The 25,338-nt window shown below is 34.3% G+C and overlaps 1 protein-coding gene across 1 annotated transcript; it reads left to right on the top strand.

Moving 5' to 3' along the window:
- The first annotated feature begins 883 nt into the window (after positions 1-883).
- LOC132713939 (uncharacterized) lies at positions 884-24,331 on the top strand. The gene is made up of 5 exons (XM_060696642.1): positions 884-1,277; positions 7,812-8,016; positions 10,478-10,585; positions 19,667-19,771; positions 23,897-24,331. The coding sequence occupies exons 1-5, from the start codon at positions 1,009-1,011 to the stop codon at positions 24,212-24,214; spliced, it is 1,005 nt and encodes a 334-aa protein (XP_060552625.1). The 5' UTR covers positions 884-1,008; the 3' UTR covers positions 24,215-24,331.
- Positions 24,332-25,338: the final 1,007 nt, after the last annotated feature.

The following is a 25,338-nucleotide window of genomic DNA, read 5'->3' as shown; positions in this document are numbered from 1 at the left end:
TAGAATTGGAATGCATTATTATGTTCTTAGCAACTTAATAGGAAAACATTCTCAGTTATGCCCCCTTTTTGAATTTGAATTTCTTGTTTATCTTTTCTGAAAGTATCACAGATATTGAGTTTAGACTTGAAATACTTGTTCTCTTACAAATTTGAAATGCATTTCTAAGGAGTAGGCAACCGAGAAAGTCCCTTTTTTATCGAGGTTGCTTTCAAGAGCTTGACATAGTTGTCATAAGGCCATTCAGTGTATGTGTGTGAGTGCCTGCATCCGTCCGGATTATGTTTGTCTGGTTCGTGACTCATAGAGATGGCATAATTTCAAATAACGCGGCACAAATGATCACAAAAATGAAACGACCTGTCATAGGCAAGAACCGTGTGACTAGATCAACGTCATAATTAAAAGTATAATGTACAAAAATGGTATCCAACAGCTTGTCTACACCTTAACTTTATCATAAGCTGGTTGAATTAAAAAATTAACAAATGTTAAACATCATGAAACAGTGAATCAAATGCAAAAAATCATTTTGCAAGGTCAAAGCTCAAGGTCATATTTCAAGGTCAGATGTGACAGTGGGCTTGACATGTTGCCCTTAGGCATCTAGTTGCTGAATTGTTTTCCTTTCCACTAAGAATATTTTCATTTTAATAAAAAAAAACTGTCATTGATTTTCACTTCAAACTTGAAATATTTGTTGACTATCAAGAAGGTAAAACTGCTTTGCATGTTTGTAGAAATTTAACTTGTTTTTGCTAATATACCCTCACAAAGGGAGATTTATGTAAAACAGCAGGGTTTACCAAATGAATTTTATCATATGACTGATATCAATTCTACAAATGGCAATATAATATTGATACTTTTTGTATACTTATATTGTGTAAGGTTGACCAGATGACCAATGAATTAAAGCTGTTTCTTTCTATTCCTGGAAATGTATGTTGACATTAAATACACTAGTTTTGTATTTGATTTAATATTTACAGATTTAAAGAGGAGATTATGAAAAGAACAAATGTTGAAAGAGATCTAAAGGAAAAGAAGAAAATAGCTATGGGGCTTGAGAAAAAAGAAAATGATAATTATACTGAGAATCAGCAGCTAAAAGCTAATCTAAAAGAATTAGATAGTGTATATAGGACCCTTGCAAAGGAAAAGAAACAGGTTGAACAATATGCAAAGAACATGGAAGGTTATTTGAAAGACGAGAAGAGGAAATCTGATGATGAGTACAAAAAACTTTTAGCTGAACGAGATGATTTAAGAGACCGGTAAGTTAGTGCCATTTGAAGCCATTCAAAATATAGGACTTTATCTCATATAAGTGCTGCCTTTGTGACTCCTTAAAATGGTATTGTATGGTCGTGCATTTTTTGTGTTATACAAACATTGTTCACGTTATACTATAGGCGCGTCAATGATAAATGTTTTTTCTTCTTTTCAAACAGTCTTTATTTTTTATATGGAAATTTTTCTAACACTTAATAGACTTTGAACACTGAAAATTCCATCAAGCATTTTAAATGAAGATTTACTTCCTTGTTTAAAAGCACAATTTAATTTTGTCATATGGTCACTTGAGAAGACCCTTGTTTGGGAACACCAACCTTCAGGTGGATACCTTGCCTACATGAAATATTTAAAGTGAAATTTGTCTGTTACAACCTTAAACACTTATGTTATATCTGCTTTATGTCCGTAACATCCTATGAAATTTTAAGAAAATAAAAAAAACATGCTTACAATATGAATCGCTTTCTCTGCCATAGAAGTTCAAACAAAACATTTAATCACAATAATGAGTTTACAATATATTATGACATTGAAATGCTGAAATGGAAACACCTGCCAACCTTTCAATTTTAAAATTGTAACTCAGATGAGCTTTAATAATGGCACTATAATGTCTGTTGTTTTTGCCTGTTGTTACCCATAGTTACTTTTAAAAAAAACCCACCTAAACTGCATGGTTAATTGTGACCAAACTACAGGAAGAGTTCTAAAGGAACAATCTACATGAACAAAAGGTGTATGACTTGTTTTTAGTCATTTCATCAACTAAGTCAAAAATTTGAAAATATTTAATATTTTAAAGTCATCTGTTCCATAATACTACAATGCTCAGAGCTTCAGTAATTCTTGTGTAGCAAAACTTGTGGTCCTTTACAAAAGTTACATATACCAACAATTTAATAAATACAAATGTACTATATAAACTATATGCCTTAATTGTCACTCTTTGTGTTGCCTTCTACAGAGTAGTTGCTACATATAGATACCATCTCTCAGATGTATGTCATACAGTCATTAACAGAATTTGTCAGACTTCTTCTCAAAAACTATTCGAGCACTTTTATCCAAACTTTACATGAATAATTAGTACTAGGTTGTGAACATCTTTGTCCACCAATCTTAAAATTTGTATTGACTTCTCTTCAAAAACTTATATGTAATTTAATCCAAACTTTACAGGAATGGTCAGCACCAAGTCCAGTTGCACATATCATCAACATTTTCCAATTAAATGATGTTTTGTCAGAGTTATGGCACTTTAATAATTTTTATGCCCTGGGCATATATTAATTTAACCATCTGCACTACAGAATAAGGATTGGGGGCTATCTAATTGTAAACATAACAAAAAAGAGCAAAAGAGTTCCTTCTGTAACAGTGGAGGAAGGGGCCATCATGGCCCTCTAACTTTTTGTGGAGTAAGGGTCACTTAGGTCAAGTTCATTTGGGTAAAAAAAAAATGAAATAATTTTTAACACTCTGTATTTTTGAATTGTTGTAGTTCATGTTTAATACGGACAGGCGTAGGAGGTCCTCTTTCTTTTGGTTCAGTTGAAGGTCACTTGTATCAAAGATAAACTTTTATACATTTTACAGGTGTATCCTTATTCTATTGACTGATGTCTTATATTTGATGGGAACGTAAAATTGAGAAATTTTCTTCCTTTGAGAGGTCAGTTGGCTCAAGGTGACCAGTGCTAAAATAGATTTTTACACTTTTACCCATATAGCCTTTAGGTATTGACGGATGTCTTTCATATTTGGAACGAAGATAACTTGCATAGAAGTCTCTCTTTTAATGGGTCAGTGGTTCCAATAATAGATTTCATTGCAACTTTGCTTAAACCGACTTTATTTTTTAGCTCACCTGTCACAAAGTGACAGGGTGAGCTTTTGTGATCGCTTTTTATCCGGCGCCCGTCTGTACTCCGTCCGTCCGTAAATTTTTACTTTAAATGACATCTCCTCATAAACCACAAAGCCAATTTCATCCAAACTTCACAGGAATGTTCCTTTGGTGGTCAACTTTAAAGATTGTTCAAAGAATTTAATTCCATGCAGAACTCTGTTTGCCATGGCAACCGAAAGAAAAAAAAATCTTCTTTTAAAAAAACCCTTAGAGCTAGAGCTTAGATATTTGGCATGAAACATCTTAAAGTAAGTGTTTACCAAGTTTGTTCAAATAAAATCCCTGGGGTCAAAATTGGCCCGCCCCAGGGGGTCATTGATTTTTCCTATATGCATATAGTAAAAACTTAAAATATCTTCTTTTAAAGAACCAAAAGAGCTAGAGCTAAGATATTTAGCATGAAACATGTTCTAAAAGGTGTCTACCAAGTTTGTTCAAATAAAAGCCCTGGGGTCAAAATTGGCCCCGCCCCGGGGGTCATTGATTTTTCTTTTATGTGTATAGCAAAAACTTAAAAAATCTTCTTCGAAAAAACCCAAATAGCTAGAGTTTAGATATTAAGCATGAAACATGTTCTAATGAATGTTTACCAAGTTTGTTTAAATAAAAGCCCTGGGGTCAAAATTGGCCCCACCCCAGGGGGTCATTAATTTTCCCTATATGCATATAGTAAAAACTTAAAAATCTTCTTTGAAAAAAAACCAAATAGCTAGAGTTTAGATATTAAGCATGAAACATCTTCTAAGAAGTGTCGACAAAGTTTGTTCAAATAAAAGCCCCGGGGTCAAAATTGGCCCCGCCCCAGGGGTGTCATTGTTTTTAACTAAATGTGTATAGTAAAAACTTAAAAAAATCTTGTTTTAGAAAACCCAATGAGCTAGAGTTTAGATGTTTAGCATGAAACATTTTCTTATGGGTGTCAACTAGGTTCGTTCAAATAAAAGCCCTCGGGTGAAAATTTGCCCTGCTGGAGGGGAGGGGGGAGATCATTGTTTTTAATTTTATGTGTGTAGTAAAAACTTAACAAACTTAACATCGTGAAACATCTCCTAATGAGTGTCTTTCAAGTTTGTTCAAATAAAAGCCCTGGGGTTTAAACTGGCCCCGCTCCGGGGGCCTTTATACAGGTGAGTAACCTCAGGGCCATCATGGCCCTCTTGTTGTCTGATGTTTTCATATTTTAAAATGGTGTTTTTCCTTTGCATTGAGTTAAGGGTCTGTTGAATCAAAGTCACGTGTGCTAAAAATTGTTTTTTTTACACTTTTGCCCATTTAGCTTTTTTATGGACTGATGTCTGTCATTTCTGGTAGGATATGCATATATCTTGCATGGTTGTCTTCCTTTTGATAGAGTAAGATCCAATGGGTCAAAATAAAGGGTGCCAAAACAGATTTCAACACATTTGCTTATAAAGCCTTTATTTACAGACATTTACTGGTTGGAATTTAGAAAAAGCTCATACAATGATCAAGCATTGCTTTTTTCTTGTCCAGAGCATAACTTGAAAACCACTAGGTGGAATTCAATACTATTTCTTACAATGGTCAAGTGCAATGAGAGGAAGTGCAGTGTACAATAACCATAACTCCATTTTCCTTATTTATAGAGTTAATGGTCAAGTAAATTGAGAGGAAGCACAGTGTACAGAAATCATTAATCTTTCTGGATTCATTTAAAAGTTTTTGCCCTTTCTTACTTTTAATTGTCCAGTGCATAACTTGAAAATTAATGGTTGGAATTTAATGAAACTTTACAATGGTCAAGGGCAGTGAGATGAAGTGCAGTGCACAAGAACCATAACTCTAATTGGACTAATTACAGTTATTGCCCTTTGTTACTTTTTTGTCCTGTGCATAACTTGAAAACTTGTAGTTGGAATTCAATACAACTTCATACAATGGTCAAGTGCAATGAGAGGAAGTGCAGTGTACAATAACCATAACTCCATTTTCCGTATTTATAGAGTTATTGCCCTTTGTTCCTTTTTCTTGTCTTTCTGGACTTATTAAAGAGTAATTCAATCAAACTTCATCAATGGCCAACCACATTGAAAGGAAATGCAACATATAAGAACTACAACTATCTTTATTTCAATTGTTTTACAAGGTATTCTGTTACCAGTAACATCCTCATTTCCGAAGCAGTCTTGCGGGGGTATAAATCACATTTAGTGATAGTTCTAGTATTAATTTGATTGGTACCTTTTAGTGGCCGCTAAAGCTAAATGCCCCAGGCAAGGGGCATTTTTTAATTTTGTTATTTAAATAAAAGGGGAAAACAACTATTTTTGGGGAAAAATAATTTTTCATACATGTAAAAACATGTTTTTGGCCATTCAATAGCTGGGATTTAATAAACCTTTTTAAAAGGTATATTCTGGCGGGAAAATTGCTTTTTATAAATAATTTTAAGCCATTATAAGGGTTTAAGATAAACAACCCTTTTAACATTTAAAAACTTTAATAAATGATGTTTTTAAAAATTAAAAAAAATGTTTTCAGAAAAGATAAAAACCATTCATTGAAATTAATGAAAACTTTGCTAATGATACAGTTAATGTTTGATTTTTTGAAGTAAAAATAATTTTCCCAATTAAAAACTATGTATTTTTAACCCTAAAACAGTAAACATATTGCAAATTTTTTCCCTTTCGTTTGACATCCCAAAAATAATCCCTCCAAACCCAAAAACTCACAAACCCCGGGCATTTTTTTGGAAAAAATTTTTCCCTTGGTACTATTTTTTGTGTCTAGCATTTTAAAGTCACCGGGAGGAAAATTTTTCCTTCAAGGTGACCCTTTTGTATAGCCCATTTGCTGTCGTCCCTTTTTTCTGCCCTGTGCCCCCTTGCAATAAAAATTTTTTAAAACAACTTTTCCTCAAAAAACCCAAAAAATTGGGTATATGTTTTAAAAGCTTTGTGCGAGTGTTCCTGATAAAATCCCCCAAAAGTCTTTTTCAAAAAATTTTAAAATTTTCAATTAAATAATCGGGTGCCAATGGCAACCAAAATATTTTTTTACAAAAATCTTTAAAAAACCCCAAAAGAGCTAGAGCGGAGATATTTTGCACGAAACATCTTCTAGTGGATATCTACCAAGTTTGTTCAAATTAAAGCCCTAGGGTGAAAATTGGCCCTGCCCCATTGATTTTCAAAGGGGGGTCATTGATTTTCCTTATATGTATATAGTTAAAACTTTAAAAAATTTTCTTGTGAAAATACAAAAGAGGTAGAGCTAAGACATTTTGCATCAAACATCTTCTAGTGTATGTCTAACAAGTTTTTTCATATAAATGCCCTAGAGTCAAAATTGACCCCGCCCCAGGGGTCATTGTCATTCCTCATATGTATATAGTAAAAACTAATAAGAATCTCTTCTGAAAACTGAAAATCCAACAGAGGTAGAGCTTAGATATTTGGCATTAAACATCTTCTAGCGGATGTCTACAAAGTTTGTTCAAATAAAAGCCCTAGGATTAAAATTGGCCCCGCCCCAGGGGCCATTGATTTTCTTTATATGTATATTGTAAATTTTTTTAAAAATCTTCTGGTGTAAATCCAAAAATGGTAGAGCTTAGATATTTGGCATAAAACATGTTCTAGTAGATGCCTACCAAGTTTGTCCAAATGAAATCCCCAGGGTAAAAATTGACCCCACCCCAGGGGATCGTTGATTTTCCTGATATGTATTTAGTAAAAACATTAAAGATCTTCTCCTGACAATCCAAAACCACTATAAGATAAGATACTTGGCATCAAACATCTTCTTGTGGATGTCTACCAAGTTTGTACAAATGAAGCCCTGGGGTCAAAATTGGCACCGCCCCAGGGGGTCATTGATTTTCATTATATAAATACATGTACATAGATCTTCTTATGAAAATCCAAAAGAGATAGAGCTTAGATATTTAGCATGAAACATGTTCTAGTGTATTCCATCATGTTCAATATTAAATTGGCCCGAGGGAATCGAAGTCCACTGTTAAATCCCTAGCCAGGTCAATGTTTGTTTTCCTTCTCTTTTTCTGTCATCTTTTTATTAGCTCACCTCTCACTTAGTCACAGTCTGAACTGTTTAATAAAATGGCGACCATAGTTAAAATTAAAAAACAACAACATCTAAACAACATCTAAACTGCTGGTTCAGTTTTGACAAAATTTACACAAATTTACACAAATATTTCTTTGGTGACAGTACACAAAATTGTTCAGATTAAACTGTCCCGTGATTTCCAATTGTGCTTCTGGGGTGAAACGGGCTGCAGTTTGACCTTTTGAGCGAGCCAGGGCCCTCTGGGCCCTCTTGTTTCACAAATGCATCTTGTTGTGGAAAGCTATATATCTGATGCAAAAATTATTGTTTGAATTTTAAAAAAAATATACTTTCAATATGCTTGTATGAAATAAATAATAAGTCATGCCGATATAAAATGAAACGATGGGTCAAATGAGAGATCAAAGGCCATCGTGGTCCTATTGTTTATTATGAAGGAAAAAGACAAAAACAGTCAAATGTTGTTAAAGTATATAACTAGAGGGGCAGGTTAACACTGGTGAGCGACTCAGGGCCATTATGTCATTCTTGTTCTTTTTGTACTCAGGTTAAGTAAGCTAGCTGGTAAGAAATTACAGGAGCAGAATGCTGATATACCAGACCTCAGTGATCCATACAGAGCAATGAAACTGTCAGAGAAGTTTGGCCAGATATATGATGATGAATGGACTAATGCCTTTGAAAGTTTGACTTATAAGAAGCCAGGCTTACCATTAAAAGAGGCCATACATGTTCTAATACGCCTTCTTCAAGTAATGTATAATACTATTTGTATAACCATTGTTCTATAAAATGCTGTTCTAATTGTTTCATCAAAGCAAGAATTGTTCTAAACAACAATAGTTGGTATACTTTGGTTTATCGCATTATTCATAAAATCATTTTAGCTTTTCTCCTTCAAAGATTGCTGCTCATTGTCATTGTCATCATCATAATTGTTATTGTCATTCAAAAACTTGAATGTGACTAATTATTAAAAATTTTCAAAAGATATCATCAACTACTTGCTTATCATGACAATGTGCAGGTTTTATACATAAAGGGCCTTAATTCTTAAATCAATATTTGTGGAGTAATGTCCCTTCTTAACTTACAATCTTTAAAAGAAGAGTGTCAACACTACATGTGTTGCTCTTGTTAATGATATAGAATGTCTCTTTTTATACCCCCAAAAACGAAATTTGGGGGGGGGGGGCGGTATATAGGAGTCACGCAGTGGTCGGTCGGTCGGTCTGTCGGTCCAGACGTCCGTTGCATTTTCCTTGTCCAGAGCATAACTTGAAGACTAATGGTTGGAATTCAATATAACTACATACAATGGTCAAGCACATTGAGAGGAAGTGCAGTGCACAAGAACCATAACTCTATCTTGACTAATTACAGAGTTATTGCCCTTTGTTACTTTTCCTTGTCCCGGGGAATAACTTAAAAACTACTGGTTGGAATTCAAAAAAATTTCATCAATTGTAAAAAACCCAAAAAGGGTAGTGCAGGACAAAAACCATTTAAAATTATCTAAAAATAATTACAAGTTATTGCACTTTGTTACCCTTTTCCCTTGCCCCTTTTTTTCCGACCCTAACTTGAGAAAATGGGTTTGGATTCAATATAAACTTCATACAAAGGTTAGCCATTGGGGGAAATGCTGGGACAGGGCCTAACTACTTTGCTAATTACAGGTTTTCCCCTTTTATTTTTTTTTTCCAGAGTAACTTGAAACTTTTGGGAATAATACAATTCATCGTTTTCAAGGACATTAAAAGGAAGTGCGTGACAAGAGCATAAATCCATTTTGACAAAATTTTAGTTACTGCCTTTAAATTTTTTTTGTCGGGGATAACTTAAAAAGTTGGTTGGGGAAATTTAAAACAAATTTTACAAAGGCCCAAACAATTGGGAAGTGCAGTGCCAAAACTAAATTTTTCTTCATATTTTAGAGTTATTGCCCTTTTTTCTTTTCTTTGTATTTTTTGGACTTAAAGAGTAAATTCAAATTTAAAAATTTATCAAAGGGCCCAACCCCATTGAAGGGAAAAGCAACAATAAAACTACAAAATATCTTAAAAAGCCCAACCATAATTAATTTCAGTTCTTTTACAAATATTTGTTATAGTAACACCTATTTCTGAAAACAATATTGTCAGTATAAAAACATAAATGATAGTTCTGTTTAAAAACCTGACTATTTGACAAAAATGAGTGCTTTCCCAGTACCCTGAGCTCGGGGGCAGTGTTGGGTGTTGTAACACTTTGATAAAGTTTTGTAACACCTCAAATATTTTGAAACTCCATTGACTTATGGCTTTAAGACTTTGCACACTTGTTCACCATCATGACTACAACCTGTAGAAAGGAGGAGGTATTTATATCAAGCATTTTGACAGAATTAAGCCCCTTTTACTACTAAGAATTTACGATAAACTTTACGTACCACCTCATATTTTTTCAAAGTTCATAGACACATGGCTTTGTTACTTTGCACATTTATTAACCATTATGACCTCAACCTGTAGACAGGAGGTGGTAACTCTATCAAGCATTTTGACAGAATTATGCCCCTTTTGACTTAGAATTTACTCCACCTCAATAATAAGTTGAAATTTTATACACTTCTTTGAGAGCATAATAGGAGTCTCTCCAAGGTCTATAACTGTTACATGGATTTAAAAGAATAAAATGGCGCCTTTTTGAACATAGAAAATTATTAATTTACATTATCAAGGCTCTTTTACTATCAAGCACTAAGAATAGTCGAGGGTGCTGTCCTGCTGACAGCTCTTGTTTTTAGTCACAATCATAAAACAAAATAGAGTAAAAGTTGTTTCACTTTTCTAAAAGGCTTTTACGCTTCATTTACTTTAAAAAATATAAAAATTAGAATTCTTATCTCCCTTGTTGCCCGAGGTTAGAAAATTTTTTTTAAAACATATCTTGTTTTTTTAGTCCAAAAATTTTATTCATGGCCGGGGGGGGACGAATGGGGGGCCTGTGCTTCCATGACTTAAGTTTGGAAAACATTATAAAAGTAATGTATTGGAAACAGGATTCGAAGATCATTTCCTCAGTAATTACATTGCGCAGAGATTATTTGCGCTGACACATTTATTAAAAATGGCTTGTTACAGCATATCATTCATTTTTATCTTTGCATTTTTGATGTCTTACATGTATGCAAATGACTCTTAATTTAGACAATAACTTTTGTGTTTTCAGGAATGTTGGATGTTTTGCAATAACCTGATGACAACACAAATGGACAGTTTACAAAATGTGTTTCTACATCCTTCTCAGAACTTGGCTAATTTTGACCAAAAGAAAACTGTAGGTGTTTTTAAATAATAGTTTTTGAAAATTGATAAATTACAACTGTTACTAAATAGGTAGTTTCCTTTTTGTGTGTAATGTGTAAACAAATTCAAAACACAGAAATATGAAAATACTAATAGTTATCCAAACAACTAAATTGCATAATTGATATAATTTGAGCTAATTTGTGGATGACAATGGTTAATGCACCTTAACACCAGCTTAAGCAAATTTTAAAATTAAAATATGGAAATAACTATGTGATTTAGGCTCACCTGTGCACAAATTGCTCAGATATGAGCTTTTGTGATGGCAGTGTGTCTTTCAGCTGTTGCAAAACAAATCTCTTTCTAAACCACCGACTGAGTTTGACCAAATTTAATAGGGATGAACCTTAGGAAATCCTCTTTAAAAATTATATAAAATATCCCACTCAAATGTATCACAGAAGGTTAAATAGACCTTAAAAATGAAATCTTAAAAAAACATCTCAAAATCTACAATTCCCAGACCTAAGGTAGTTGGATGTAGCATCACCTAAAGGTCCTCTAAAATAATTTTGTAAAAAATGTCTGTTGGGTCAAAAATGGGTCACATAGTTTACGTAGAAATGATATTAAATAATCCTAACAATGTTCTTCTCTGAATGTACAATGCCAAGAGCTTAGAAACTTACAATGAAGAATCAGATAAAATCATGCTCTATAACTCTGCCTTAACTAATTTTGGAATTATTGCCCTTTATGTTTACACTTTGAACTTTGTCCGGGACATAACTTTAACCAGAAGGGGTATTGACTTGAAATTTGTAGGTAGATCAATCTCATTCAGTAGAAGTGCACTACAAACAAACCATAACTCTGCCTTCCCTTACTTGGAGTTATTGACCTTTGTTCATGTTTACACATTTAAAATGTCCGGGACATAACTTGAAATCTATGAAAGGTATCAACTTAAAAAAATTGTAGGTATATAGATCTCAAAGAATTGATGTGTAGTTCAAAAGAACCTTAATGTTGGAGATATTGCCCTTTATTTATTTTTACATTTCGAGCTTTCACAGGAACATAACTCTAAAACCAAAAGGGGTATTTACAAGAAACTTTGTAGGTAGATAGATGTCATTGAATAGAATTGCATTGAAAAAACCTGTCTTCCCTTTTTAGCTCACCAGAGCCGAAGGCTCAGGGTGAGCTATAAGTATCAAATGGGGATACTCCGTCGTCCGTCGTCCGTCGTCATGCGTCAACAATCGTCTTCTTCTCTGAAATCGCTGGACAAATTTACTTCAAATTTTGTCTGTAGCATCCTTTTGACAGTCACACTTGAATTTGCTCATGTCATTTGCAATTGGCTCCTTTTAGGGGTCAATAGAGCCAAAAACAGTAAAACCCTTTAGACATCTTCTTCTACAGAACTAATGGATGGATGATCACCAAACTTTGTCTCTATCATTCTTAGGTAGTCTTTTATCAAGTTTGCTCATATTAATTTGATTGGCCCCTTTTAGGGGCTGCTGAAGCTAAAAATAGAAATTACTTTAAACATCTATATCTAGATAACTCATGGATGGATGATCACCAAACTTTGTCTGTAGCATTCTTAGGTAGTCTTTTATCAAAGTTGCTCATATTAATTTGATTGGCCGCTTTTAGGGGTTTCCACACCTGAAAGTAGAAAATCATGTAGGCATCTTCTTCTACAGAACCAATTGATGGATGATCACAAAACTTTTTCTGTAGCATTCTTAGGTAGTTTTTTATCAAATTTGCTCATATTAATTTGATAGGCCCCTTTTAGGGGTCAAGGGAGCTAAAAACAATATAAACCTTTAGACAACCTTTTCTACAGAATTTATTGAAGGATGATCACCAAACTTTGTTATTAGAATTCTTATAGTAATCTTTTATGAAAATTGCTCATATTCATTTGATTGGCCCCTTTAAGGGATTGCTAAAGCTAAGATACCCCAGACCATGGCACGTTTTCAAATTATAGTTTAATGAAAGGGAAACAATTCCTGTTGGAATTTCTTTCATACATGTGAATGACCTGCTGTTTGCTGATGAAATTATTGGAGGTCATGACCTCTTATGAAATAACTTAAGTACATTATACAAGATATATAAGGACTTAGTGTCAAGCTTTATTTGGTTCCTGTTAATTAAAAAATCTCCTTCTTTTTGAAGTAAACTCTCCCTCTTGAAAAAATGTTCACATGTATATACCAGACATGGGGCGATTACTTGATAATTGTAATCGATTAAATTATGATTATTTGTCAAAATGCTTGATTAAATTAAATTACTGATTACTGATTATCGACAGGAGTAATCAGATTACATTTATGATTACTGATTACATGTACAAAAGTTAGGAAATGCAATGGTTCAACACTATCGTTTTATTGAACATTTCAATACAACAAATGTACAAAAAATAATCCAGCTTAATTTTACAGTAATTAATTCAGTCTACATATGTACATGTGTTTAAAAACAGCAGGCATATTTCCCGCCATGCTTGTGTACTGCTTTCTTTTCGATATGATGAAAATCTGTTTATACTTTTTGCTTCTACATGGACTTAACAATACCAAAATGTAACAGAAAATATAACAGAAAATATAACCATATCTTACTTTTGTCAGTAATTTCAGCTTATACCAGCTCTTTACTGAACCTATAAAGTCTTCTCAATAAGTGATAATATACCTATCCAGGCCATTGTTATAATTTCACGGCTAAATTTAAGAGGTATAATTGTGACAATCTTTTATGTATTGGGTCAATATGTCAGTTGTCTTTTCATCACCTTATTAAAACACAGGTGTCATCAAATCTGACCTGGGTGACTGCATTTAATTCACCTACACTACCTAAGACAATTAGAAGGCATTGACACTGGTACTTTTTTTAATCTTTATGTGTATGTTTGTTCAGCATTTTTTTTTTAGCTTAACATGTATTGTAATCATACATGTAATTATTGTGATTACTGATTAATTGGTCATGTAATTGATTAAATTATGATTAAATTACATGAAAACAATTATGATTACTGATTACTGTGATTACTCAAAAAATTGTAATCGATTAAATTGAATTAAATTATCGATTACGATTACCCCATGTCTGGAATATACATGTTATACATAAAAAGATTGAATGTCTTAATGTCTTTACAGAGATCTGAGGTCAATGTGCTTTGTATCTGTTTGTGCCCTAGAATTCAGACAGCAATTGCATAATTATAAGGTTCATTTGTAGGTCAATCTTGAGAATTTTCCTCAAGGCCTAACAAATGTTTCATTTGTTTCTGGTGGAGAAAGCACATTTCAATAAATATTGGGACACACTGTTGAACCTCATGTTTCATATGTGCATGGGATATTGTCACTGTCTAATAGATAGATGATTGTTTTTCCCTGAGACTCATTTAAGTATCTGTTGTAATATATTTATATGAGACTATAATAATAATATATAGAATAGCCTGATCGATTGACCTGCAATTGAACCACTTTCTCTGACTTCAGATTTTTTTCTTCTTTTTTCTTTCATCTGGTAATATTCAAATAATTTCTCAATAGAGAAATACTAAGATACTTATACTAATACTAATCTTTTATAACTTAGCATTTACATGCAGGAACAAAACTTAAGAGTATAACCTGCTATGTTATTTTGTCATTTTAAGCTCGACTTTTTTTGAAAAAAAAACAAGAGCTATTGTTAAAGTTGTGGCGGCGTTGCCGTTACCATAGCTGTTGCAGTCCACAAACTTGTACCTGGGTCATAAATTTTTTAATTCTTGGTGTATTGTCTTAATTATTGGCCACATCAACCCTTGGGACAAGACCTTTCAGTAGATCACACTAACCTTGACAGGCTGTCCAGCACCTTCTGACAAAAAATTAGGGCAAATTTTAGGGCAATTTTTAAAAAAAATTAGGGCTAAAATTAGGAATTTTAGGGTAAATAAAAGAAATTTTAGGGCTAAAATTTGGAATTTCATAACTAAATTATGGCTTAAAAAGACCATGATATGAGCTCAACTTTGAATATTTGACACAAAGCATAAATAATGCATTACCAGTGTTCCATAGTCACCAGTGAAGAAATGGATTCACTGGTCAACTGCCTTTAAACAGAGCTAAAAACCTTCATTAAAACATAACTAGAATGAAAACATTTTCAAAGTTATAAGTATCCTGAAACAACCAATATTCAATAAGTTAAGCTATGATTAGCCAATAATAAATGGAAGGGGAAATTATGCTTTAGATTTATTTTAGCTATAAATGCATTTATTATCAACATTTATTCATTTTAAGGTTGGTACATTTAAAACATAACTAGAATGAAAACATTTTCAAAGTTATAAGTATCCTGAAACAACCAATATTCAATAAGTTAAGCTATGATTAGCCAATAATAAATGGAAGGGGAAATTATGCTTTAGATTTATTTTAGCTATAAATGCATTTATTATCAACATTTATTCATTTTAAGGTTGGTACATTTTCAACAAGTCTTGATCTTTCTTAAAAAACAATAAAAACAATATGACCCACTCAAGTCATTCCCAGGAATATTAAAACTTAAATTCAAACAGCAGGGTATACACCTATGAAGAATTTGTTCAAGATAAATCAGGCTACTAAAAATTGTAGAAATTTCACAACAGTGTCAGTTTTTTCAATGATTTTCAACAGTTTTTTTTCCAGATTTTAAAAAACTTACACTATATGTTATAACATATGTTCAGTACATGTTAATGTGTACAAAAAGGGCAGCTGAAGGTGTCACTTCTTAGTACCCTAATTGGGTAGCAAAATGGTTAAAGCATACAATCACTACTGCCAGTTTACCTTTCCCACTTTATAATTAGCAATGGAAAACTTGTCTAGATCTGCCAGCTGGTATCACTTACAAAAGATCTGTTCTACAGTCATCACTTGAAAATAACTTGATTACAAATTAAGATTTTATTAATAAGGACCCCTTCATAATGTTTGATAAAATTTAGTGGTTCATCATATAAATAGTTGCTTTAAATACACCTAAGACTGAGGTAAATGGTAAAACTCTATAGCCAATAAAAATGTAACTTCCTTGGAAATTTTTTTATCACAATTTTTAACAAGTGACTATTTTGATATAGTCAAAGTCGGACAATTTTCATTGTTCCATTTAAAACAAACAGTTTCTTATTATTTTTCTGATAACATCTGGTAATTAATCATGTATGGCATTTCTGCAGGAGTTGAAGTAAATACAACATGTGACTTTATGCAATTTAGTCAGACATGGCATCAGCTCCACTGACTGTGTTAGAATTTAAGTTGTGATTAAAACATGGTTGTTTCGCGATATGTTTATCACAAAAGATAAAAAAATAGGAATTTAAGTGAAAAAATAGGGTTTTTTTAGGAATTCCCTTTGAATTTTTCATTTTTTAAGGAATTTTAGGGACGCTGGACAGCCTGCCTTGACTTTCATCCATAAATGACCTTGACCTTCAAGGTCAATTTTGGACCACTACCATGTGGACCATCACCACCATGCGGGCCAGCACCTCTAGATGGACCACCACTGTGCGGACCACCTCCACTATGCCGACCACCACCACCATTAGGATCACCTCCACCATGCGGACCACCACTGTGCAGACCAACGCTACCATGTTGACCACTAACATGTGGTCCACCACCATTGTGCTGACCACCACCAACATGCATATCACCACCACCATGCGGACCGCAACCACCATGTGGACTGCCATCACTGTGCGGACCGTCAACACCATGCGGACCACCACCACCATGTGGACCGCCACCACCATGCGGATGCTCACCACCATGCGGATCGCTACCATCATGCGGACCATCATCAACATGCGGACCGCCACCAACATGTGGACTGTCATCAACATGCTGGATCACCGCCAACATGCGAACTATCGCCAACATGCGAACTGCCACCAACATGCGGACCACCACCTACATGCGGACCGTCACCAACATGCAGACCACTGTCATGCTGACCATCACCACCATGCAAACCATCACCAATATGCAGACCGCCACCAACATGCGGACCATTGCCAACACCATGCTGGACAAACGCCATCATGCAGACCACCACGACCATGCGGACCACCACCACCATGCGAACCACCACCACACCATGTAGCCCACGTCAACATGCGGACTGCCATCACCATGCGGTCCATCAACACCATGCGGATCACCATTGCTACCATGTAGACCACCGCCAACATGCGGACCATTGCCAACATGATGACTACCATCACCATGCGGACAGCCACTACCATGCGGATCACCACCGCTACCATTCGGACCACCACCACCATAAGCATTTATATATATTTAGATATTCAAGATATACAGACAAAACTAATGTGACAAGACATACCGATTAAATTTATAGAAAGGAAACGTTTAGATTTGTTGAAACATTTCTTTGTTTGCTTTAAGAAAAAGTAAAAAGTCAAGCGTTGCACCCACCTGGTGTTGGCTCTTGTTTATTCTTTGTGCTATTTTAGTATCATTTTTAATTATTTCTATTCAGAATCACATTTTGCAAGCTTGGTTATCACTTGTTGAAAGTAATTTTGCACTGTTTCATACAATGTATGGAAAGTTGTTTTCATGTTCACTGAATACATTTCATCAAAACAACCTTTTGCCTTTTTCCTCTATATAGTTAAAGATACAATTTTTCACATCTCTATTAGTGTTTAACATAATTAACCTGAAATGTTATCTTTCTGGTCGCCTATATGACTGAAATACTGTTGGGAAAGGCGTAAAAAAAACAACAAAATTATCTTTCTGGTCAAGTTGACTAGTATACCTATGTTATCTTAAATAAATATTGACCGATGGTGTCATCCTGACAAACAGTATACATGTATATCTAAATACTGAGATTATATAAAAATCTAATTTTTTAGATAATTAGAAAAAAGAAGAAAGATCGCAATTTTGAAAAAAACAGTCATAGTCAAATTTTTATCACAAATTAATGGATGGATGATCACCAAACTTGGTTCCTATCATTTTTACTATAACGAAAAAAACAATCAGTGTCGGGAAACCTTATATCTAGAGAGGGAAGTTGAAGTTGACCTGGACTTGTCTTTCTACAAGTTTATTTGAAAAAATAATTCTATAATCACTTAAAAACAGTTGTTTCTGGTGAGCGATTCAGGGCCATCATGGCCCTCTTGTTTCAGAGTTATTACCCTTTTTTACACTGAACTTTGTTTGGGAAATGACTGTAAAACCACAAGGATTATTTACAAGAAACTTTGTTGGTAGACAGATCTTAAAATGCAGTAGTGCAATACAGGAGAACCATAACTCTCCTACTCTCATTTTGGAGATAATGCCTTTTGTTCATTTTTGTGCCCCCACTATAGAGGGGGGGGGATTTAGATTTACCCTTGTCCGTCCTTCCGTCCGTCCGTCCGTTTACTTTTGTGTCGCATGTAACTTAAAAAGTATTTGCCCATGAAACTTTACAAGAATGTTGATCAGCATGTGTAGTTGTGCACCTGGGTATTTTTGTCTGGATATTTATAGTATTTTTAGAGTTATTGCCCTTGACTATGTAAAATTTTGCAATTTTCAACTTGTGTTGCATGTAACTCAAAGAGGATTTGACATAGAGTCATGAAACTTTACAGGAAAATTGATCAGCACATTTTGTTTTGCACCTAGGGATTTGCTTGTGTATTTATTCAGTACTTGTAGAGTTATTTCCCTTGACTTAGTAAAAACCGTTTCATGATGTTGTTATTTGTTCTTTGAATGCTTGAGATAGAATCAAGCAACTTTACAGGAATAATGATCAACATTCACATCACTGTGAAGCTATGCACCTGGGACTTAACATGCGGATTTTTCTCAGTTTTGTTAGATTTATTGCCCTTGACTTACAGTAGTATAAATTTGCAATTTTCAACTTATTCATGCATAGCTCAAAAAGTATTTCACTTGTAGGCCTGAAAGTTTACAAGAATGTTGGTCAGCATGTGTACTTATGCACCTTTGGGTTTGCTTGTGGATTTAACAGTGGCGCGGTAGGGGCACCCGTGTCCTATGGACACATTTCTAGTTAAACTTTGAACTTTGTCCAGAACATAACTTAAGAACTATGAAAGGTATCAACATGAACGTATGTAGGTAGATATATGTGTGGAGATCTCACTGAGTAGAGAAAGAATGTATTGCCCTTTAAAGAAGTCATGAAAACTTTAAATCCAATCTTTAATTTATCTTTTTGATGTAAGACAAATAATTCAAAAACATTTGAAAAAAATCTTTTAACTTCTGCATTCTGTGTGTGTGCCAAATAATTAACAACAAAGCATCTTTTCTGACAAACGCATGTGGGGGGGGGGGGGGTATGCTTTTGTGTCAATTTCTAGTATTGTAAAACTGCCTTTAAAATGTTCTTCTCTGAAAGTACAATGCTAAGAGTTTAGATATTTTACATGAAGGTTCACATTATGTCCACCAAGTTCATACATATTGATTGAAAAATAGGAAAATGATGTAAATCTTCGTTTGTGAAATTGTAGGTGCTTGGCATGTAGCATTGCCTAATATAACTACTAAAGTTACACAAGTCAAGCTCCTTTGGTCAAAAAATGGCCCGCCCTTGGGCTCACTTTTATTACATAGATTTTTTATAATGGGTATGTACTTCTGTCAATCCTAACTTTGTGGCCATAATTTTGTCATTTATGGATGGAATGTACGATAATTTTGTATAAATGTGAAGCATATTTTGGCAACCTGTCATATGCAAGAATCTAGGACGGATGCTCAAAGGTCAAGGTCACACTCTGACTTGAATGATTTTTCTCATAAAAATTGTATGACTGTTCTTGTCCTGTAAACAATTTTGTCATTGATATATGGATTTAAAAACACTATGCATACGTTTGTGAGACATAATGATGATGTGTTGCGCATAGGGTTCAGGTATACATTTTTGAGGTCAATGCCACTTGTTTGTAGAAAATGATGATTGTTAAGACAGTTCTTAAAACTTTTAATAGGGACTGACTGAAAGGCCCAGAGTTACATCAAAGGACCAGCTATCACTTAAAGATTTACGTAATCGGGTTGGAGTATCACCATCTGTCATAGAGGAGGTTAAACAGGTAATGTCAACATAGTTCCTTTGATAGTCAATTAAATGAACAATACAGATTTGTTGCTGTGAAATGGAAGTTAAAGTGAATTCACCAATCACATGAATTACATTTCCAACAATTTTGTCTAAAAAACAAACTGATTTTGACTTTGTTGTCCTTCTGCATTCAGCTTGTTCTGCTTTCACAGGTCAAACAGCTGGTTGGATTTCACAGGAGTGATCAGTACCATCCCTAGCTTGCACGTTCCACTCAGCTGCACAAAATGATCGTCATTGTTAAAAATAGAAACATCTTGTCTGGATTTCACAGGTTAAACTGCTGTGAATTTTCAATGAAACTACACAGGTGTTATCTGTACCATACCTATATGTGCATATGGCTGGCACGTTCTGCTTCACTGCACAAAATGGCTGCCAGAGCTATGACCAGAAAAATTTTGTCCGGCATTCACTGGTCAAACTACTGGTGGGATTATAATGATACTTCACAGCAGTGACCAGTACCATCCCTAGTTGTGCATATCTCGGCATGCTCTGCTTTGCTGCACAAAATGGCAATGAGAGCTATAAATAGAAAATTTTTGTCCCTGATTTCAAAGGTTTAACTGCTGGCAAGATTTTGACAAAAATTCAAAGAAGTGATCAGTACCATACATTGTTTTAGGAAACATATGTTTTTGTGACAAAAACCCCTTCTAGTTAATTTATTGTTTTTAGTCCCCTACCGGTTTACCGGAGGAGACTTTAGGTTTACCCTCTGTCCGTCAGTCCGTCCGTCTGTCCGGGCAAATGAGAGGATACTTGTTGGGTACCTCCAACACACGAGAGGACACTTGTTGGGTAATTCTATTCATTCCGTCAGTATTGTTGGGTATTGGGTTATGTTCTCTTGTTGGGTACCTTTACACATACGAAGTACCCAATAAATGACCATTGGTAGGAACGTCCGTCCGTCAGTCCGTCCGTCCACAAAATTGGATCCCGCGATAACTCTGAAAGTACTGAAAATATTTTTTTGAAACTTGATATATGGATAGATGGCAGTATGGAGATTATGCACGTCTTTTTCTATTCTTCCTATGTTGAAAATTCTGGTTGTTATGGCAACAAATAGACTGAAAACAAAGCAAACTTTACACAAACCTGGATCCAGTAACACAAAAGTACTGAAAATATTTCAATGAAACTTGAAATATGGGTAGATGGCAGTCTGGATATTATGCACATCTTTTTCTTTTCTTCCTATGTTGAAAACTTTGGTTGCTATGGCAACAAATAGACTGAATTTCAAGATTTCGGATTCTAGTTTTTACGTTTTTTCACTATATGTTCTTTATTTCTTTAGGTATTTTCTTCAAACTTTAAATATAAATTTCTAGTCATCAACCAGATCATATGTGACAAGGTTTACAACTCTAGCACAACATTTATCAGAATTTCCTCCCTTGAACTTAGAATTTTCATGAAAAAATATTGTTTTTTTTAACTTTCGTTTAATTCAAATTCAAAACAAACATTCATTATCAACACTTTCATTACTAATTGTTCTTTGTTACACTCACATCGTGTATGACGTCTTGCATCTTTATTTCAAGCGTTATCTCCTTTTTAAAGAATTTTGCTTTTAGAAATGTTATATTTTGATAACAGTGATGTTTAAAAAATAACTTTAGAGTGTCCTTCAGTCCGTCAGTCTGTCTGTGCATAAAACTGTTTCCTGTGATCACTTTTAAAGAACTTTTTCAACAAATTTACTTAAAATAGATACATAACTGAATGGCCAATGGCCCTTCAGAATGTTGCAGGGGTTCTAACCGGTAGGGGACTTAAGGATTGCTTGCAATACTATGATAATTGCTTGTTTATTTTTATTTGGAGGAGTGTCATGTGACTGAAATGATGAAATGATGAATTGAAATTTTTGGTTAAGTCTAATAATTAAAAAACACCTGTAATCCTTAAAAGACATGAAATGGACATCTGTAGGAAGTGGTTTACTCAGACTTCTAGTCACTCACCCCTTAATGATGTTGATTTGATTCTCATCAGGGACTTTGAATTGTTTATTGTTATGAAGATATCCAGTTAGCTTACAGAAGATTAATGGTTCTACTCAGGTGCCTGAAAAAACCCTCAAAAGGGGCACCCATCACTTTAAAGGGAATGTCCATTTGACCTTTACAGTGTCAGTCAGTCTAAAAGATCAAAGAAGATGTAAACAAGAAATGTTAAACGACACATATGCCCCCTTTCTAGCCATTGACTCACATTATTGGTAATTTTGTTATAGACACTTGCCAGAAATGGGTACATGGAAGTGTTCAGTTAAGGAAAGGAAGAAGAAAAATAATGATCTTCTAGTTATAACCGAAATCAAAATGTGAAATATAAAGATAGATAAATACAAAATCCCTAAAGAAAGCTCGAAAATATAACATCATTGATTAAATGTACGGGGAGACTTTTTACAGCCGCCACACGGCACAAATAACACGGATGTGATCATAAAATAGATATGTACGGTACTGGAAAGTGCAAGTTACCGTCCACGCCCCCTAGCACCGGCTTAAGCAGAATTCAACATTTAAACATGAAATAGTAAAATTTTGAATTTAGAAACATCCGCAGATGTGTTCATACGGCGGTTATCATGGAACCTTCAATGTGACACTTCCGTGCCATTCCATGAAAATCGGCGTATGGTCCCCAAGTAAAAAGAAGCGTGTGCCCTAAACGAGAAAACAATTGGCGGAACTAAATAAAATGGAATTTTGAAAGGGGATCAGAGGTTATGAAGCCTGTGTATTACAGATAAGACGTCAAAAGACAAATTTAAAAAGCAGGTAACATATCCTAAGGGTGATTCAACATTATTCAAGTAGAAATATTGGAACCACCCAACTAGAAAATGCTGAAAAGTTGAAACTAAAAATACCACAAGCACAACAATAATGTCGTGCTGAACGATCTTCAAGGATCGAAAATATAACATCATTGATTAAATGTACGGGAAGACTTTTTACAGCCGCCACACGGCACAAATAACACGGATGTGATCATAAAATAGATAAATACAGAATCCCTAAAGAAAGCCCAACACGGCAAAATTGAAAATGTTGCAGGCTCGGTTTGATTGAGGCTGTTCATGGACGGTACTGGAAAGTGCAAGTTACCTTGCAAGAGCTTGACCTTTGAACTAGTGACCCCATTATGATCTATAAATATGTTGGATATGAAGACTTTGTATCATACAGTTTCAATGTTAATGGCAAGAAACCATTCTGACATTTAAGGCACCTGTGCCCTTGACCTTTGACCTAGTGACCCCAAAATCAATATGTGACCTAGTGATCCCAAAATCTATACAGGTCTTCTACAAGTAATGACCAATCACTGTGGGAAATATGAAGATTTTATGATGAATAGTTTTACAAGATAATCAGAGGAAACCGTTTTGACATTTATTGTGACCTTGACCTTTGACCTAGTGACCTTAAAATCAATAGGGGTCATTTACTTGTTATGATCAATCAGTATATGAAATATGAAGATATTGGGATAAAAAGTTACAAAGACAATGAGCAGATACCATTTTGGCATTTAAAGCTCCTGTGGCCTAGACGTTTAACTTTGTGACCCTTTTATCAATAGGGGTCATCTACTAGTTATGGCCTATCACTATTTGAATATAAAGACTTAAATGACAAAATGGTTTACCGACGGACAGACCAACCGACGACAAACATTAGCAAAACAATATGCCCCCTCAGCTTGGAAGGGGGCATAAAAATGCTTAATTGATATTTTCCACATTATGAAAGGTGTTTGTTGTAACATTTGTAGTTTTTGAAACCATATAGTGTTTTTCAGCAAGTTGGCTGATCGACTTCCAAATGTCATTGTGTTTCCCCTGATGATGGGCTGTTTTTAATGTACATTTGGCATGCCCTATAGTGGACATTGAGCAAGTTTAGGAACCAAGTTTAAATTACCTCTAGCATTAAAATCATGTAGCCATGTTTTTCTGCTACAGAATTTCTGCCACAGAATTTATTTTTCTTTTCTCTTGATTTTCAAACAATATTTGAATGATAAGATGCTTAAACGTTTTTGAAATTTTATTTCATCATAGGCATTGCTTGCAGACTCTAAAACATGGGATAAAAGGGAGAAAAAAGAATTCGATAAAAAGCATATAGAAGCGTGTACACCTTATATACAGAAATGTGCTGAGATTTGCTGGCTTATGGCTCTGCATGACCCTCCTTTGGTGATGAAAATGGAGGTCAAACCAGGCGAGAAGTTTGATACAAATATCTATACAGTGTACAGTCAGTCTGGACAAACAATTGATTTTTTGGTATGGCCACCACTTTATAATGGTAAAGATGGTGGACTTCTGTCAAAAGGTGTAGCTGAACCAGTAAAAGTTGTAAACAAGAAGAAATGAATAACTTTTGACTTGTATTTAGCTTATGTAGTTTATGTATGTTCTGAATGATAAAGGAAAGAGTATATCGAAATGATATCCTAATATAATTTTTTTTTTGCAGTTTTGCTGAATTTTCTTTAATTTTGGTTACACAGTTTGTTTGAAACCAGGACCATTATACAATATACGTAATCTATTATAACCCCCACACACATAATTTGGAGGAAACTATACTGGAATCACTTTGCAAGTTGGCAGTCAATCGATCATTCTCCATTGTTACGACTTTACAAATCCTTTACCTTTTTAAACTTGGCCCAAATTCACACCTCAGCTTAAGCAATTTGCAGAACCCATGACACCGCAGTGTTGGTTCAAGGTCAGTGTCACCCTTAAATGTCATCGGTAAAAAATCGTACATTTTTAGAGTCTTCCTCTTTAATCATGTACCTTGAAGGATTTCTTTAAACTTAGGTCAGCTTTACCTCAATGAGGAATTGTGCAGAATCCATGCTGCCCATTGTACAAGGTCAAGGTCACCATTAAAGGTCAAAGGTTTTTGTCCACTTTATAATCCTATTTACCAGTTGAAGGAATTTTTTAAAATTTTTATTCAAATGTTATCCCCACTAGGCAATATGCGGTTCTCTATGACACTGCTGTGCATCCTAAGGTCATATTTACCATTTTAAGGTCAAAGTTTTACATTTTTGGCTGCACTATAGATTCTATACCTTTTCAAATATTTTTTTGTTCCGTGTCTCAGCTGAAATCGTTTTTTTTTTTCAATATAATAATACATTCAATGCATAATATCCTGTCATAGAAGTTAGGTGGGGTATTTTTCAGTCCTGTGACAGCTCTCGTATGTAGATGTCACATAAATTGTAAATAATATTGCTGTATGATATATAAAATATATATAAAACATTTGTAATGATGTTAAATAAAACATTGTTTTATGATTTACATATTACAATGTTCAGAGATAGAATTCAGATGCCTCCAGACATGCCAATTTAAAATGTTATGTAAATGTATCATGTTGTGAACAAAGTAAATAATTTACACACATAAACAATAACACTCAATCTACTTATAATAAATTAACAGAGGTAAAATTTTAAAAAAGCCCTTTCTGT

This window comes from Ruditapes philippinarum, unplaced genomic scaffold (genome assembly GCF_026571515.1).
Source record: "Ruditapes philippinarum isolate M1 unplaced genomic scaffold, ASM2657151v2 ctg8219_1_1_1_1, whole genome shotgun sequence".
Taxonomy (NCBI): Eukaryota; Metazoa; Mollusca; class Bivalvia; order Venerida; family Veneridae; genus Ruditapes; species Ruditapes philippinarum.
The sequence above is the reverse complement of the archived record's forward strand: the minus strand, read 5'-3'. Positions and strand labels throughout refer to the sequence as shown.

Coding starts and splice junctions, on each gene's coding strand:
- LOC132713939 (XM_060696642.1), top strand. CDS start 1,009: ATGAAAAGAACAAATGTTGAAAGAGATCTAAAGGAAAAGAAGAAAATA. Junction 8,017..10,477: donor TTCTAATACGCCTTCTTCAA/GTAATGTATAAT, acceptor TTGTGTTTTCAG/GAATGTTGGATGTTTTGCAA. Junction 10,586..19,666: donor ATTTTGACCAAAAGAAAACT/GTAGGTGTTTTT, acceptor AACTTTTAATAG/GGACTGACTGAAAGGCCCAG.